A 15323-nucleotide genomic window follows, 5' to 3' on the forward strand; every position below is an offset into this window, starting at 1 on the left:
TCTCTTTAATTGAGGAGGATCAAGCAGTAAACTTTAGACTCAGAAAACCCCTTCAGTTTATCATCAATCCCTCATCCTGGTTTATTTTTCTTTATAAACATTTTTTGTTGCCTTAAGTTATGTTTTATTTGTATTTATTTATTTACTCTTCTACTGTCAGTCTTCTCGGCTAAAAGACAAGGTCCACAAAAGTAGGGACTTGGTTTCACTCACTGCTGTATCCATGCTCCTGAAGAAATAAATGAGAGAATGCACAAACAAATGAAAGAAACGAGCTCCAGATCAGCTGCATTGTTAGTACTGCAGACAAGTTACTTCACCTGAGTTTTAATTTCCTCATCACTAAAATGGGGATGATAAAACCTGCTGTGTTAGGTTACTACAAGAATTAAGATGAACTAAAGCCTGGCTATTCAGAATGTGGTGAAGTCTAGAAGCATCAGCATCATCTGGGAGTTTGCTAGAATCCACATCCTTGGGCCCCAACCCAGACCCACTGAATGAGAATCTGCATTTTAACAAGATACCCAGATGACTCATATGCACAGTATAGTTTGAGAAGTCTTGAACTAAGGTACACGATAATGTTCGTTTACTAAGGTAAAAGAAACTGTCAAGCAATAAACACATACAGTATCATTATTATATTTTCAGTTGTTTGCCACATGTCCCCTCACTATTTCACTTATGTGACAAAGGCAGGTATCCCTAGGGCCTGGTAGAGCACTTAGCACAGTCCAAAGATTTCAAACAAAAGAGTGCCTAATAATGATGAATAATAATCTTAGAGGAGCTTTGATATGTTACTGGAGAGAATATTAATGGGTACAATCTTTCTAGCAAGAAATTTTATGATCATACCAAAACCCTTTAAATTTTTGTACACGTACACAAAAATTTAAAAAGATGTCCAGCACAGCCTTAAGTTGAGGAAAAATGGAGACAATTCAAAGCAATAGATTTAATGGGTTAAAATAAATTCTGTATATTCAGACAATAGAAAGCTTGCAACCATGTTGAGTATTATGGAAGTCTAAGTATCACCAGTACACTGACCAAGAAAGACTCATGCAGTGTAATTTTTTAAAAAACAACAAAAAAACCTATTTTGTTTCCTCTTCTGCCTGTTGACACAGGAGGAGGGGTACTTATTTTACCCCGCCTTGGATGAAAATCAGGGCAGCTTTCATGAGACATCTGGGCCCTTTTAAATCACGAAAAGTGCTCCAGACACTGCTGGTCATTAAAAAAAGAAAAAAGAAAAATCCAAGTTTGGTAACAGATAGTCCAGTTTGATGTAACAATTTAAATATCAATCTTCATTCAAAGTTACAATTTCTTCTTCCTCCAGCTGTGCTTGCCACAGCCTCGCCATCTGCAACGCTAGTTCTTAAAGAATGGGTAGGAATTTACAGAAGAAAGGATGGGGGGAGGACAGTAGAGAAGAAAGGATCAATCTGAACAAAGGTGGGAGGTAACAAGGAGAATGCCTCCCACAGTGGATGCTGAGTAAACCATCCTGCCTGGAGGAGAGCCCTCATAAATGGCAATAAACTTTCAGAAACTGCGAGAAATTCACCTATCAAAACTAGATAGAATTGGAAATTTGCAAAAAAAAAAAAATTACATGTGCTTGCCAACAGTATTATGAGCTGTTGAAAGCATTGATTTGAAAGTTAAACAGGTACAAGCTCAAATCCAGAGTTTGCCATTTAGTAGCTAAGACCTTGGGCAAATTGCTGAAACTCCCTAAGCTTCAGTTTCCTGACCCGCAAACTCATGTCCCCTTAGGTTGTGAGGATTAAATGAGATAATGCGTACAAAGAACTAGGCACTGTGCCTGGAACACAGACAGTGCTCACCGAAAGGTGTCTGCTCTAAAGGCTACCTGCATGACCCAGGAAACTGCAGCCTTGAGCTCACATCCCCCAGTAGTCAAGGACTGGAAGTAAGTGTGCCATGCTCAATTCCTGCTAAGCAGTTGGGGCTGCCACCCACCTCCACCCCCTTCCCAGAAACCATCCTCTTCCAAGAAAAATACAAAAGAGGTGCTCATTGTGGCCTTGGGAGCCACAGGGCAAGACCCAGGCCCAAACTGGCCTCAGAAGAAGGAAGACACTTTCTTCAAGTAAGTGCTTGGAGAAGACAGGCTTTCAGACACCAGTGGGACTGGAGTCTGGAGAGCCCTTCCAGAAAGCTCTGCCTTTTCTAAAATAATCTCAGGATCTTCATGAGATGCTAGAGGTCGGGGAAGTGAGACTCAATAATGACAGATTACATTTCCCACCAGCCCAACAGGAGTGGAGGAGGAGGTGTGGAAGAGGAAGTGATTTAAAATATTTTTGAAAAGTTATTCCTTTTAAATTTGTTGACAAATTAAAACTTGTACTTGATTAAAAGCAACAGTTCCATGCCCCTCTCCTTCCCATCCACTTATTCCCCAGAGGTATCCATTTCTAATTCTTTTGGCTCTTTCTTCCAGGTGTTAAACCCATATCTCTATACAGAAAAGCCTCATTACTCACGAATTCTATATTTGCAAATTTACCTGCTAGCTAAAATTTGTTTGTAACTCCAAAATCAATACTCATGGAACTTTTGCATCCGCAGCAAAAAAATTTGAGTCACCTCCAACATGCTCGTGCCCAATCAAGGTGCAACATGGCAACACTCTGCCGTCACGTGTCAGCTTTCACACAAAGACAACCAGAGGATGGAGACCCACGGGCAGTGTGCAGTGTGGTGCAACAAGCTCCGGGTCTAGGGCCATTGGGAGGGGTTTGAACCCCAACTCTGGCACCAATTAGTGGGGAGGTCTCAGGTTAGTCACTTAACACTCTGAACCCTGAAAATTTTTAAAAATAGGATCCACGAGGATGAGTTGTTTTTAAGCTTTAAGGATACAATCTAAGTGAGAGGTGTATGTGTGTGTGTACATATTTTCCCTACCAGAAATGGCTCAGTATTGGCTAATTCAGTGTTCATGGCAACTTTATAGAACATAACTCTCATGAATAATGAGAATCGACTGTATATAATATGTTCCTACTGGTAATTCTTAATTTACCAATTTTAGACATCATTTATGGACTCCTACCTATTACAGATGAGTATTCAGTTCTCTTACACGACTCTCACCTCCCGATATAGGTATATCTATATTTATTTTTATTTTAGTCCTTCTCTTGGTTACCTTTGTTACTTCAAGTAATATACTAACACTCTCATTCCTTGTTTATCAGCCTTATCTTTTGGCCTCCCATATTGTAGCATGAAGCTCCTAGCACCTCTAACATCGACCTTCATTTTTCTCCCTTTCTTCCACCCCAAACTTTGATTTTGCATTGTTGAGGTTGACTGAAGAGTTTTTTCCTCCAACTAGTTCTCTGATTCTTTGACACCAATTCTGTGTCCTTCAATTCAATTCAATTCTGGCAGTAACTATCCTGAGTTAGTACCGACCCCACAGGTTTAAGGGCTCAGTCCCACAAGACTGCCCTCACTTCTGACGCTAGTTCTAAGACTTGGGTCCCCAGGTTACCCCCACTTCCATCCAACTTGGCTACAAAGTCAGGGGTTCCCACAACCTCCCCTTTCTCAAGTCTCGATAATTTGCTAGAACAACTCACAGAACTCAGGAAAATGCTACACTTACTACAGCGTCTATCAGTTAGTTATAAAGGATACGAATGAACAGGCAGATGAAGAGGTCCTCAAGGTGAGGTCCAGAGGGGTCCTGAACGCAGGAGCCTCTGTCCCCATGGAGATGGGGTGCACCACCCTCCTGGCATGTGGATATGTTCACCAATTCAGACGTTCTCCAAAACCCATCGTTTAAGGGTTTTTATGGAGTTTTCATTACATAGGCATGACTGTCACCACTAGTGATTAACTCAGTCTCCAGCCTCTCTCCCCTCCCTGGAGAATAGGGAGTGGTGTCAAAAGTTTCAAGATTTTAATCCAGGCCTGGTCTTTCTGGCAGCCAGCTGTCATCCTGAAGCTATCTAGAGGCCTGCCAAGAGGCCACATAAGAAAAAAAGACACTCCTGTCACCCTTATCACTCAGAAAATTCCAAGGGTTTTAGGAGCCCTGTGTCAGGAACTGGATGAAGACCAAACATCTTTTTTATTACACCACATTCACAAAGTTTACATTCTGTTTCATAACCATAATTAAGTCTTATTTGCTTTGTTTACAGATTAATTTTTGAAACTGAAAAAGTCATATTTCCTTTTTTATAGTCATTTGCTTTCCCGAATTTTCTAATTGACTTTATTTTTTCTTGCACCGTTTTCCTTTACCACGTCCCAAATCTTTTTTGATACTTCTCATGACATCAGATGTTCTGTGAGGTTTCCTTCTGTCCCGGAGCCTCCTCCCGAGGGCCCTCAATTCTTCTTCTCGACTTTTTGGATTGGATCTACTGTTTCCTGCACCCTAGGTCTTCTTCTTTCTTGATTCACTCTCTTGCTTTCTAGAGCTCATCTTCAAGAACGTTTCTTTTTTTTTTTTTAAGATTGGCACCTGAGCTAACATCTGTTGCCAATCTTCTTTTTTTCCTTCTTCTCCCCAAAGCTGCCCAGTACCTAGTTGTATATTCTAGTTCTAGGTCCTTCTGGTTGTGCTGTGTGGGACGCTGCCTCAGCATGGCCTGATGAGCGGTGCTATGTCCACGCCCAGGATCCAAACTGGTGAAACCCTGGGCCGCCAAAGCGGAGCGCATGACTTAACCATTCGGCCATGGGGCCGGCCCCTCAAGAACATTTCTAAGACAGGTTATGTGAGAATTAAATTTCTGAGTTCTAGCATGTCTGAAAAATAGCTTGATTGATAGTCTAGATGGGTATAGAATGTCGATTTTGTTCCTTTGTAAGTAACCTGTTTTTTCTTACTAAAAGCTTTTGGGTTAGTTACATTTCCACAGTGATCTTACATTTCACACTGCTGCACTTTGGTGTGCTATTTCTTATTCATTTTACAGATACCCAGTAGACCTTTAAATAGGAGATTCATGTTCCTCATCTCTGGGTGGTTTCTCATATTATTTCTGTGATAATTCCTTCCACTCTATTTTTGCTCTTCCCTTGTATTGATCTTCTAGGTTTCTTATCTTTTTACTCATTTTTTCTTATGTTAAATTTTGTCATGTGAATTATATCTCAATAAAACTGGAAAAAATAAATTAAATTAAATTAAGATTAAGATTAAAAAAATCTGTCTCTCTCATAGTGGAGGACTTCTTCAAGTGTTTGATAATGTCTGAGAATTAGGAGGGTTTTTTTTGAGGAGGTTTTTTTTTTAAATCTATTTGGGAGCTCAGTGTCCAAAGTTCAACTGATAAGCTTTGCTTTAGGGTAACTGGGGGGGAGTTGGCCTTTATACCAAATAACCTTTCAAAGAAGACATTTAACTTCTACAGAGGAGAACCCTCTGGATTTGGGCCAGCAGAGTGGAGATCTGGCAGCCACACACTCACCCTAATTGTGATAGTGGGGGTTTGACTGTTCTGTGTAAAGACTTTCTAGTCATTCCCTTGTTTTTGGCAACACATCTCACTTACACTGTCTATCTTACCTGGCATTTCCAAGTCCTGAGTTTCTCCGAGAATATTCTGGAAAGTCTCAGTTACAACCCCATTTCCATACACTCCTAGACTATGGATTTCACTGCCCTGTTTCATTACTAACCACTCCTTCTTCAATTTTCTATTGTCTAGAAAATTCTTGAAATTTCGTATTGGCTGATGGCTTTTCTCCTGTTACCTTTGTCACTGTAGGTTTATACCTTTTTATTCTTACACTATTATTTTAGCAGAGACTCAATAGGGAGAAGAGATGAATATGAGTAGCCAGTCAACTATCTTTAACCAAAAATCAATAAATTAAGTAAGATTTAGAAAAAAAGGAATATGACCATTCTCACATTCAGCATTCTGGGTTTTTCAAAATCCTATCTGCTACTATAAGAATAGCTAATGTTTACTGAACATCTGTTACTAGAAAGCATCACAGAAATCATTCAATATTTCTCAAGCACCCTGCACCTGCATTTGGGTTTAGAAGGAACTCACTGTGACAAGTTCCTTTTTCCTATTAACCTGGGTATAGACCGTCACATTTTCCCTGTGATGCAGTCTGAGAAAGTTAATAAATTCCTATGGGTTCACCTAAGTGACGATTCCTCCACTTCTTTGATCCCTTACCTGTGAGCAAGAAAGGAGGAGAGGTGAGCACAGTCCTACCTCCCTGGGATGAGATGCAACACCCTAGGAGTCTCCAATTCCTCCTCTTTCCCAGAGAACACCACCAATCTTTCCTGCTTTCTTATTACTCTAGCATTTATTGAACATTTACCATGTTTCAGGCTCTGTGCTCAGTGCTTTATGAACATGCTCTCATTTCACAGCACCTTATGAGGTTGGTATTATTACTTCCATTTTACAGGAGCAGAAACTGAAGCTCACAGAACCAAACTAAAAAATGCCCAAGCCCTCTGATCTATTAAGTGTCACCAGTACCATTGGAGGAACCCAGATTTGTCAGTCTCCAAAACTTGAACCACCACATTACAAAGTCACTGCCAGTGATAAGAACACCGGACACGGTCCTCAAAACCCTAATGCAGTTTGAAAACTCTGAGTTACAAGAACAAACAATCATCTGTACATGGTCTTCCCTTTCTCTGCTCACTGGAAGGTCATGGCTGCCTCCAGAACCCCCAAGTCCTTACCCTCTAGGTAAGTTGCTTCAGGGTCGGGGCATGCTCCTGTCTTCCTCCTCCTTTTCCTCCTCCTCCTCATTTTAAATAATTCTAGACTTACAGAAAAGTCACAAAAATAGTACACAGAGAAACTTCACCCAGCTTCCTCTTGTTAACATCGTACATAACCACAGTACAATTATGGAAACCGGGAAATTAGTCTTGATACAATACTATTAACTAATCTTCTGCCCTACTCAAATTTCACAGCCTTTCCCACAGATGTCCTTTCTCTGTTCCAGGATTCGATCTGGCATTTAGTTGTCATGCCTCTTTAGTCTCCTCTCATCTGAGACAGTTCCACAATTTTTGTGTCTCTCATGATTTTGACACTTTTGAGGAGTATTAGTGATTTGTTTTGTACACTGTTCTCCAGTTTCGGATTGTCTGACATCCTCTCATGATTAAATTGAGGTTAGACATTATGGGCAAGAATACCATGGAAGCGATGCAGTGCCCTTCTCAGTGTATCATATCAGGAGGTGAGTGGGATCAGTATGCATTGCTACAGAGAATGTTCATTCTGATCACTTGGTTAAAGTGACATCTGCCAATTTTTTCCACTCTAATGTAATTATCTTTCCCCATGCAATTGACAAGTATTTTGCAGGGAGATACTCTGAGACAACAAATATCCTGTTTCTTATCACACTTTTACTCCCTCATTTTAAAATCCATCAATGATTCTTGCCTTAAATGGAAACTCCAAGTGCATCCTGTCTCCAAAACCCACTCACTTCCAAATTAAAGTCACGCTCTTATTGACCAAGTGGGGTCATCTCCTTGCCACAAGACATACCAATAATCAGGAGGCAAGGTGGTAGAAGAGAAAGGACTTTATTACAGCTTGCTAGCAGGAAGGAAGATGTCCAAATAGTGTCCAAAAGAACTATCTTACAGAACAAAGACTACAGGACAGTTATATGTGGGGGTGGTCTCCAGGTGGGGGAGGAGGCTGGTCTCTGGGTCGGGGCAGACATCTGGTCCCAGTTCCTGATAGTCCTTTGTTTTACTGGATATGCATCAGAGAATGGAGCAATGCCCTATACGATGATCTTTCAGTTGTCATTGATGACGGCTGTCAGCATAGGCTGGGGGTCATCACATTCCTAAGGAACTCAAAAGAACAAAGTTACCATCTTAAAGCAGCTGGGAGGGGCCACAAAATCTACAGAGCATGTCTGCGTTAGTTAATCAGAGGTCATTCAAAGTTACAATGTGGTTTCTTTTCTACAATATGGCTTCCCTTACGTCAACCTTGTGTTAAGCTGATATCAGTGCCTGAGTGTATCCAAGTGACAGAGTCTAGGCTGTAGGCCTGTGTCCTAGCTGCAAGGGAGGCTGGGAATTTGCATTTCTGATTTCTAGACTGGGATAATAACATGAGGATTTCTACAAATATAAAGAGGACTTTCCAAGGATAGTAGGCAGCCATGACTGTGACTAATGGCCCCTACAATCACCAAGATATTTTAAGGTGAGAAAAGCAAAATACAGCAGAATATGTGTAGAATACTATCACTTGCATAAAAGGCAAAAATAGTCTACTTGCATAAACTATCTCTGGAAGATTCTAGAGGAAATTGTTAGTTTTCTCCAGGGAAAGTAACTTCATAATCAGGAGAAGAGGAAGAATTAATTATCAGTGTATACTCCTTGTACCCTTTGATTGAGATGGATGCAAAGGAAGGAAAGAGAAAGAGAGAAGGAAGGGGAGGGGAGGGAGGGCAGCCTCACCTTTCTTGCTCCTCTCATTCTCAGTGGGGGGGCCCCAGTGCGGCCTCCAGCAAGGCCTTCTTACTTTTCTTTGCTCTTCCTCACCCTTCATCTGGTGCCTGCAGATACATCAGGACACACCCTCTCCACCCTCACAAGGAGAAAAATTACAGAACTTGCCTGGGCATAGAAAGTGCTGGTTATCCATCCAGCTGGAGAGGAAGGTGTAGCAGTAATAGGCACATTCTGCTTCTTTGCACTAAGCAGAACACGGTCTCCACAAACATGAACACAGCTCCTGAGTCCCAGAGAGTGTGTGAAAATGAAAATACATTTTAGGTGTCTGTTGTCGCTTCTTAGTTGCCAGACTTTTAGCATGTTTATAAGCTGAATATTTAAGAAAGAAATTTTCATTGGATAGCACCCCATTTGTTTTGTCAAATAAAACCATCAATCAAGACAAAACTCCTCCTCTTTTCTCCTTCCAGGAGCTTTTCCATTCTCTCTAAATTAAGTATATAGCATTTTTAAAACCTTGAGGGCTCATTTAGAGGAAGTGGGAATGTGCTAGAGGAAGAAAGTCACTTGAGTTTAACAAGTTAAAGTGGCTGGAACTCTCAAAGGGCCTCTCCTCCTTTATTTCCGTTCAGGGAACACGGAACATGGCCACGCCTCTCATCCACCCCAGTCTACTCACATCCCATATGATAAGGCAGATGTGACTAACTCTCCTTTTGAGGGCACTAATTCTCAGGTGAGTTTTTCGGTATATGGGTACCTGATAATGGTTATTGTTTCCATATTTGCACTGTAAACATGGAAGATTTTGAGGTCGGGAGACATAGCGCCTCTTTATCCACCACCCTCTAACTCAAGCACAGTAGCTATCTGCTGACTAAAAGATGCCTTAAGACAGTTTCCTGGAGACTATAGGTTATTATAGACAACTATCAAGCTCTTACCCAGTGCTTCAAATTCCGTCTCAGGGGCCAGCCCCATGGCTGAGCAGCTAAGTTCGCAGGCTCTGCTTCAGCGGTCCAGGGTTTCACCAGTTCGGACCCTGGGTGCAGACATGGCACTGCTCATCAGGCCATGCTGAGGCACGTCCCACATAGCACAACCAGAAGGACCTACAGCTAGAATATACAAGTATGTACTGGGGGGCTTTGGGGAGAAGAACAAAAGATTGGCAACAGATGTTAGCTCAGGTGCCAATCTTTAAAAAAAAAATTCCATCTCAAAAATCACCTCCTTTCTGAAACCTTTTCTCATACTCCCCTTCACTCTGCTCACCTGGAAGAACTAGACACCCCTCTTCTTTATCCCTTAGCATCATTGTTAGGATCTGAAGATAAAGTCTGTGCCTAGTTAATCTGCATGTTTTCAGTATGTATTACAGTGTCTAGCTCATAGCAATAGTGGCTGAATGAGCAACTAAGCTTCATTAATATATGTGGATTAATTAAATAATTGACTCATAGTGTTGATCCTGCTTGTCTTTTAAGAGGGAGATAGAATGAGTATTGCTTGTTTATATATGTATGAAATTTTGAAGTCCAGAATACACTTTTTTTTTTTTTTCTGAGAAAGATTCACCCTGAGCTAATATCTGTGCCAATCTTCCTCTATTTTGTATGTGGGTCACTGCCACGGCATGGCCACGGACAAGTGGCATAGGTCTGCACCCAGGAACCAAACCTGGGCCACCAAAACAGAGCACACCAAACTTAATCACTAGACCATTGGGCCAGCTACCAGAATACACTTTTTAATCCACTTCTAACCCAGGGCCTTAGGGGATTGGTGAGAGCTGTGTCATGAGAATAATAACCAGGTAGGAAAAAAAAAGAAAAAAGGACACAACATGGATGAAACAAAAACATAACGTTGAACAAAAGAAACCAGACACAAAATAGTATATATTGTCCGATTGCATTTACACGTGATACAAAGATCAGCAAAGCCCACCTCAAGAGTTAGGTCAGGAGAGTGGTGACTCTTGGTGGGCATGGTAGTCATTGAAAGGGGGCACTGCGGACTTCTGGGGACTGATATGTCCTGTTTCTTGATCTGGATGCTCATTACACAGGTGTGTTCAGTGTGTGAAACATTCATCAGCTGTGTATTCACGATGTGTGCTCTTGCCTATAAATATAAAGATATAACATTTCAATTAAAAACTTAAAAAATAACCTGGGCCAAGCAGAAGGCGTGAAATTAGTTAAATTCTTTAGCACAATCCAGATATTTTCAACTAAAATGAGAAACCAATTGGGTGTAAATAAAGCCATTACTACTTCAAGATGACACACAGGATCTTGACAGTCTCTGTTCTCCTCAGCCATGAGCAAGGTCTCAGAAGGTGGGCTTTAGACATCTTCTGCCCAAGATAAGAGCATATTTGCTGGGCTGGTGTTGGGCATGTAGGCAAACGGGCCCAGATGACAGTTGGCTCCATTCCCACAGCTGACAAACTACCAAATCAGGAAAGTCAGTTTCAAGTTTTCATTGTTTTAACTATAAAATCCCATATTTGCTGACCGTTGTCCAACTGACCTTTTAAAACTAAATTTAAAATGCTTTCAAAACCATAATAATGGCTGATTGGCAATATTCAAGGAAAAATAAGGATTCCACTTCTAAATTTTATAACATTTTAAATTAATATTTAAGTTATGGCAAGCTTTATGTACTTGATGTAACTCAGAAGCCTGTATTGTACTGCGTTGTAATGGTGCGGTGTAACGGTGACAGATGTTGCATCCCTCTACCCATTTTACAGATGAGGAAACTCTAATTTCTATGTCTGTTTTGTAACCACTGTATCCTCAGAACTCAGCCCCAGGCCTGGAGAATAAACACTCAACCAATGTGTATCACACGAACAAAGCAGGCTTGGAGAGGTGGAAATTGCCCCAGGTCACCCACCCTTCCGGCGCTCTTTGGAAGTAGATCCGACAGGAAGGTGAGCAGCGCGGCTGGGTGGTGAGTCTGCGGTGAGCCACTCCAGACTTCCGCAAGGGGCGTGGCCTGGGGTTGCCCCAGGGTCTTCCATTGTTCGCGTTTCGGGCGCCTCTCCCTTCTCAGGGGTGTACCTCACCCTCTTACTCAGAGATGCACCGCTTTTGTTTTTTCCAGCAGGCGCTCACAGGTCCTCGGGGCTCTTTAAAGGAGAGAGGTTGTTCTAGCCTGGAGCTTAGAGTCTCGGGCCGGGACGCACCCTGGGCTGTGTGTGAACCTGGAAGGCAGGGGTAGGAGGAGGACTTTAATCACCTGGGCCAGCCCCGGGCGGGCCTCGGGGAGCCGGGAAACCGGAGGCGGCCTCGGCGGGGGCAGGATGAGAGATCGCAGGAGGGGCAGACGGGGCGAATGTGCGTCCCAGGCTCTCCCAGCCCTCCCGCTGTGTGGCAGCCTTTGACCCCCCTTGGCCCTTAAAAAAGGCTGCGGAACGCGCCTCCTCTCGGGGGAGCGAGACCCAGCAGGCCCGGGCTGGACGTGCCCTCGCTTGCCCCGCCGCGCTGGCCTGGGCCCGGCCTGCGGGGACCGTGCACCGGCGCGCAGCCCTCGCCCGCCGCAGCCTAGCCGACCGCCACCGCCACCGGGCGCCCCCGCCGCCAGCGCGCGCCACCAGCTCGGTCTGGGTGGTCCCTGCCCGAGGGTAGGGGCGCAGCCCGCCACGTGCCTGTCTGCGAGGCCGCACGCCACGGGCTCCGGGAACGGAGGTGGGTGCTAAGGGACTAGGGGGCAGGGGGCTGGGAGGGGCACCGCTGACTTCAGAGACCCTTGCCCCGTTCTTTCTTCAGCCCCTTGCGTTTAAATGGCTGTTGAACGGAAAATAATGCCCTCGGCGTGTGACCACCTTCTCTAGCCTTGCGCGTCTGGCCGCGGAAAATAAATTCTCCGCCCTGCCGAGGGTGCTGCCTTGATGGGGGTATCCACCCACCATCTATCCAACCCCTTCACCCCCTGCGGGCTCCAGGACCTTGCAGGCCTTTGGACACATTCTCATCTTCCAGGGGGAAGTGTCAGGGGCCATTTCCCCCATCTTTCTGTCTGTCTCTCTCCCTCTTTCTTTCTTTCTTTCTTGTATTTTCTATAAAGAACAGGAGGCGGTAGCAGCTGGGCTTCACCCAGGGCAGGCAGGTCTGTCGGAGCGTTTTGCTTCTTGTTCTCGTTTCTAAGATGTGCTTTCCTGGTTAAAGTTTGCTGCTCTCTCAACAAGTAACAGCTTGCTGCGGAGAAATTCACTCCAAAATGAAGGTGCAGAAAGATAAGAGAGGAATGTGGGCAAACCAGTGTGTCAGACTTAAGCCTGAATTTCGTCGTAAGGGGATCTGCATCTATTCCCTAAATGAGAAGTGTTTTGATGGCCCCTGTTAGGAAAAGACTTTATGTCTGATTGCTCATGAAACAGGCAGTAAAAAGTCACCTTAAAACAAAGGTATTTCCTTTATGTACAAAACATTTTTAAATAACTAAACCTCAAATCAGTATTTTAGAAATTGTACGGATCTTAAAGTCAGACAGTTCAATGCCAGGTTATGAATTTGACTATGAAGGAGACGTCTTTATTATCCCCTCACTGGGAAAGATTATGTTAGTAGAAATGCTTAGTGAAGGCAGCTGAGGGTTTCACCCTGTGGTTTTAAGAGTTTTGTTTCATATTGGCATTGCAACATTGTCAAGGAGGTGTCCCAGCGTGGTGTTTAAGAGTTAGAAGTTAGAAACAGTTGGATTTCCATCTAGGCTCAACTATCTAACTTGCTCTGTGACTTCCAACAAGTTGCCTAAGGTCTCTGAGCCTTTTGTCCTCATTTCTAAATGAGGTTGCTGAGAGAATGAAGGAGATAACACAAGAACAGTAATTAAACACAGAGTACATCACCCAGCACGTACTACATAATAAAAGGCCCTGAGGCTGAACACGACGGGGAGATGGGTGGTTAGCCCAATATGATCATGTGTGACACCGCCTATGCATGACATCTCCATGTATGCCTCTGCCTTGGGAGGGACAAGCCTTACATCACTGGGATCCTTCTGGTCATAAAAACATAAGGAGCTATTTCTGAACTCTTGAATTTGATTTGAACAAGTAAAATCTGTCCCAAGCCTGTTCAGAGTTGCAGTGTTTACCTATTTTGTGTATTTTGAGGTTCTCATACATTTACAAATGTAAACAGTTTCAAAAGAACACAAAACTAGTATGACACTCGTGGTTTAATTATTGCTTATTATTAAAAATAGTGTTTCTCAGATATCACCATAGTCTTTCCCTTAATGTTGATTTGAGTAGGTTGAAGGGAGGAACTGAGCCCTGGAGCCGATTTTTCACTTGGTCGTTTTACCCTCAAAACTGTGAGCCCCAGACCAGCATCGCATGGAGCTTGTTATGAATGCAGTCTCTCATCCGCCCCACAGACCTGCCTGCCGAATGGAATCTGCGTGTTGGGAAGATCCTCTGGGCATTCATGTGCACTTTCAGCTAGAGAAGACCTTTCTTAGGTGTTTGGGTGCTCTGATGTTTCTCAAAAATAGGCCTAATGAAAACATGGACTTCTCATAAGCTGTCTTTACCTACTAAGGTGAACAAGATTTGTTATCACTTGAATGACTGATTTTTCTTTTAAATCTTAAAATAGCCAGGAGAGGTAATAGCCTTTGCTTTCTGTTTAAGAGAGATGGCATTTTAGGTTCTGCCAGTTTGGGATTCCAGTGTTCCTATTACCCCCTGAAACATTTCAGTTTTGATCCTTCTTAGCTTCTTTCATTCTGGTCCCTCCAATGAGAGGAACACTGTAGGCTTGAAGTTCTCACCCCTGTCTGTACTTTGAAAAGTGGGCTTTGTATGTCTGTCGCTCATGTTTTAAATCTTTTGCCCAAGGTTTGTCCCAAAACTTAATTGATGCACTTAATTATCACCTTTTATGTGATATAAAACAGTAACTCAAGTAAATCAAGCACGTGACAGTAATTATTAGTGACCTATATCTTTATCTGCATTTAAGGTAAAACTACATATTATGTGACTGAAACAGAAACTATTTTGCTATATTTTTATTTTTTGACTTTTCTGACCAGAAGAGGTCATCAATATTTTAGAAGGAGTGTCATAATACATATGAATGTACATTGGAGGCAGAGAAAGATTTTAATGACATCCTTTTTAAAATCAGCTTTATTGAGATATAATTTGCATACAACAAAACACGTGGAACTGTACATTTAAAATCTGTTTTATTGTATGCAAATTATACTTCAATAAAGTTGATTTTTAAAAAAGCTATCATCGAGGTTTGCCATGATTTGTTTCCTATTGCTGGAATAGTTCAGAGAAGATCAAGAAAAGTCAGTAGAGCGGGAAAATGAAGATGGGTGCGGTGGGCAGGCACAGAAAATAAATAACCATGTGGTCTGGGGGTCATGGAAAGATAAAGAACATAAATTTAGAAGGCTTGAGACCATTTCTATAAGACTTTTTGTCTTTAAAATTAAAATGCTGAATTTAATCTCGGACCCTGGGAACCCTGCACAGTTTTTTTAAGAGAACACTAAAATGAAAAAAAAAAACTCCGTTTTGCTCTGCAGGATCTCCTGGCAGGCTCCATTTTCCTTCTCATGTTCTGATCTATGTCTGCCCTTTTATGCTTCAGACACCCGCATTTGCCACGATGCTCTCGTCCAGTGACTTTGCGTCTGCTTCTTGGGAGCTCGTGGTCCAAGTTGACCATCCTAATGAAGAGGAGCAGAAAGACATCACATTGAGAGTGTCTGGAGATCTGCATGTTGGGGGAGTGATGCTCAAGTTGGTAGAACAGATCAGTAAGTTACTGTCTCTTTATGGTTT

The 15323-nt window shown here is 42.7% G+C and overlaps 1 protein-coding gene across 2 annotated transcripts in view; it reads left to right on the forward strand.

The window, feature by feature from the left end:
* The first annotated feature begins 11426 nt into the window (after window positions 1–11426).
* Window positions 11427–15323, forward strand: part of FERMT1 (FERM domain containing kindlin 1) — a 40777-nt gene continuing 36880 nt past the window's right edge. The window contains exons 1-2 of one of the 2 annotated variants that reach the window (XM_014828716.3): window positions 11427–12198; window positions 15130–15298. In XM_014828716.3, coding sequence (XP_014684202.2) covers window positions 15148–15298 — 151 coding nt within the window. In that variant the 5' untranslated portion in view covers window positions 11427–12198; window positions 15130–15147. Of the gene's footprint in view, window positions 12199–13902; window positions 14062–15129; window positions 15299–15323 lie in introns of those variants that run through there. The other variant, XM_070485581.1, reaches the window with a different exon arrangement.

The sequence above is a fragment of the Equus asinus genome, chromosome 15, assembly GCF_041296235.1.
Source record: "Equus asinus isolate D_3611 breed Donkey chromosome 15, EquAss-T2T_v2, whole genome shotgun sequence".
Classification (NCBI taxonomy): domain Eukaryota; kingdom Metazoa; phylum Chordata; class Mammalia; order Perissodactyla; family Equidae; genus Equus; species Equus asinus.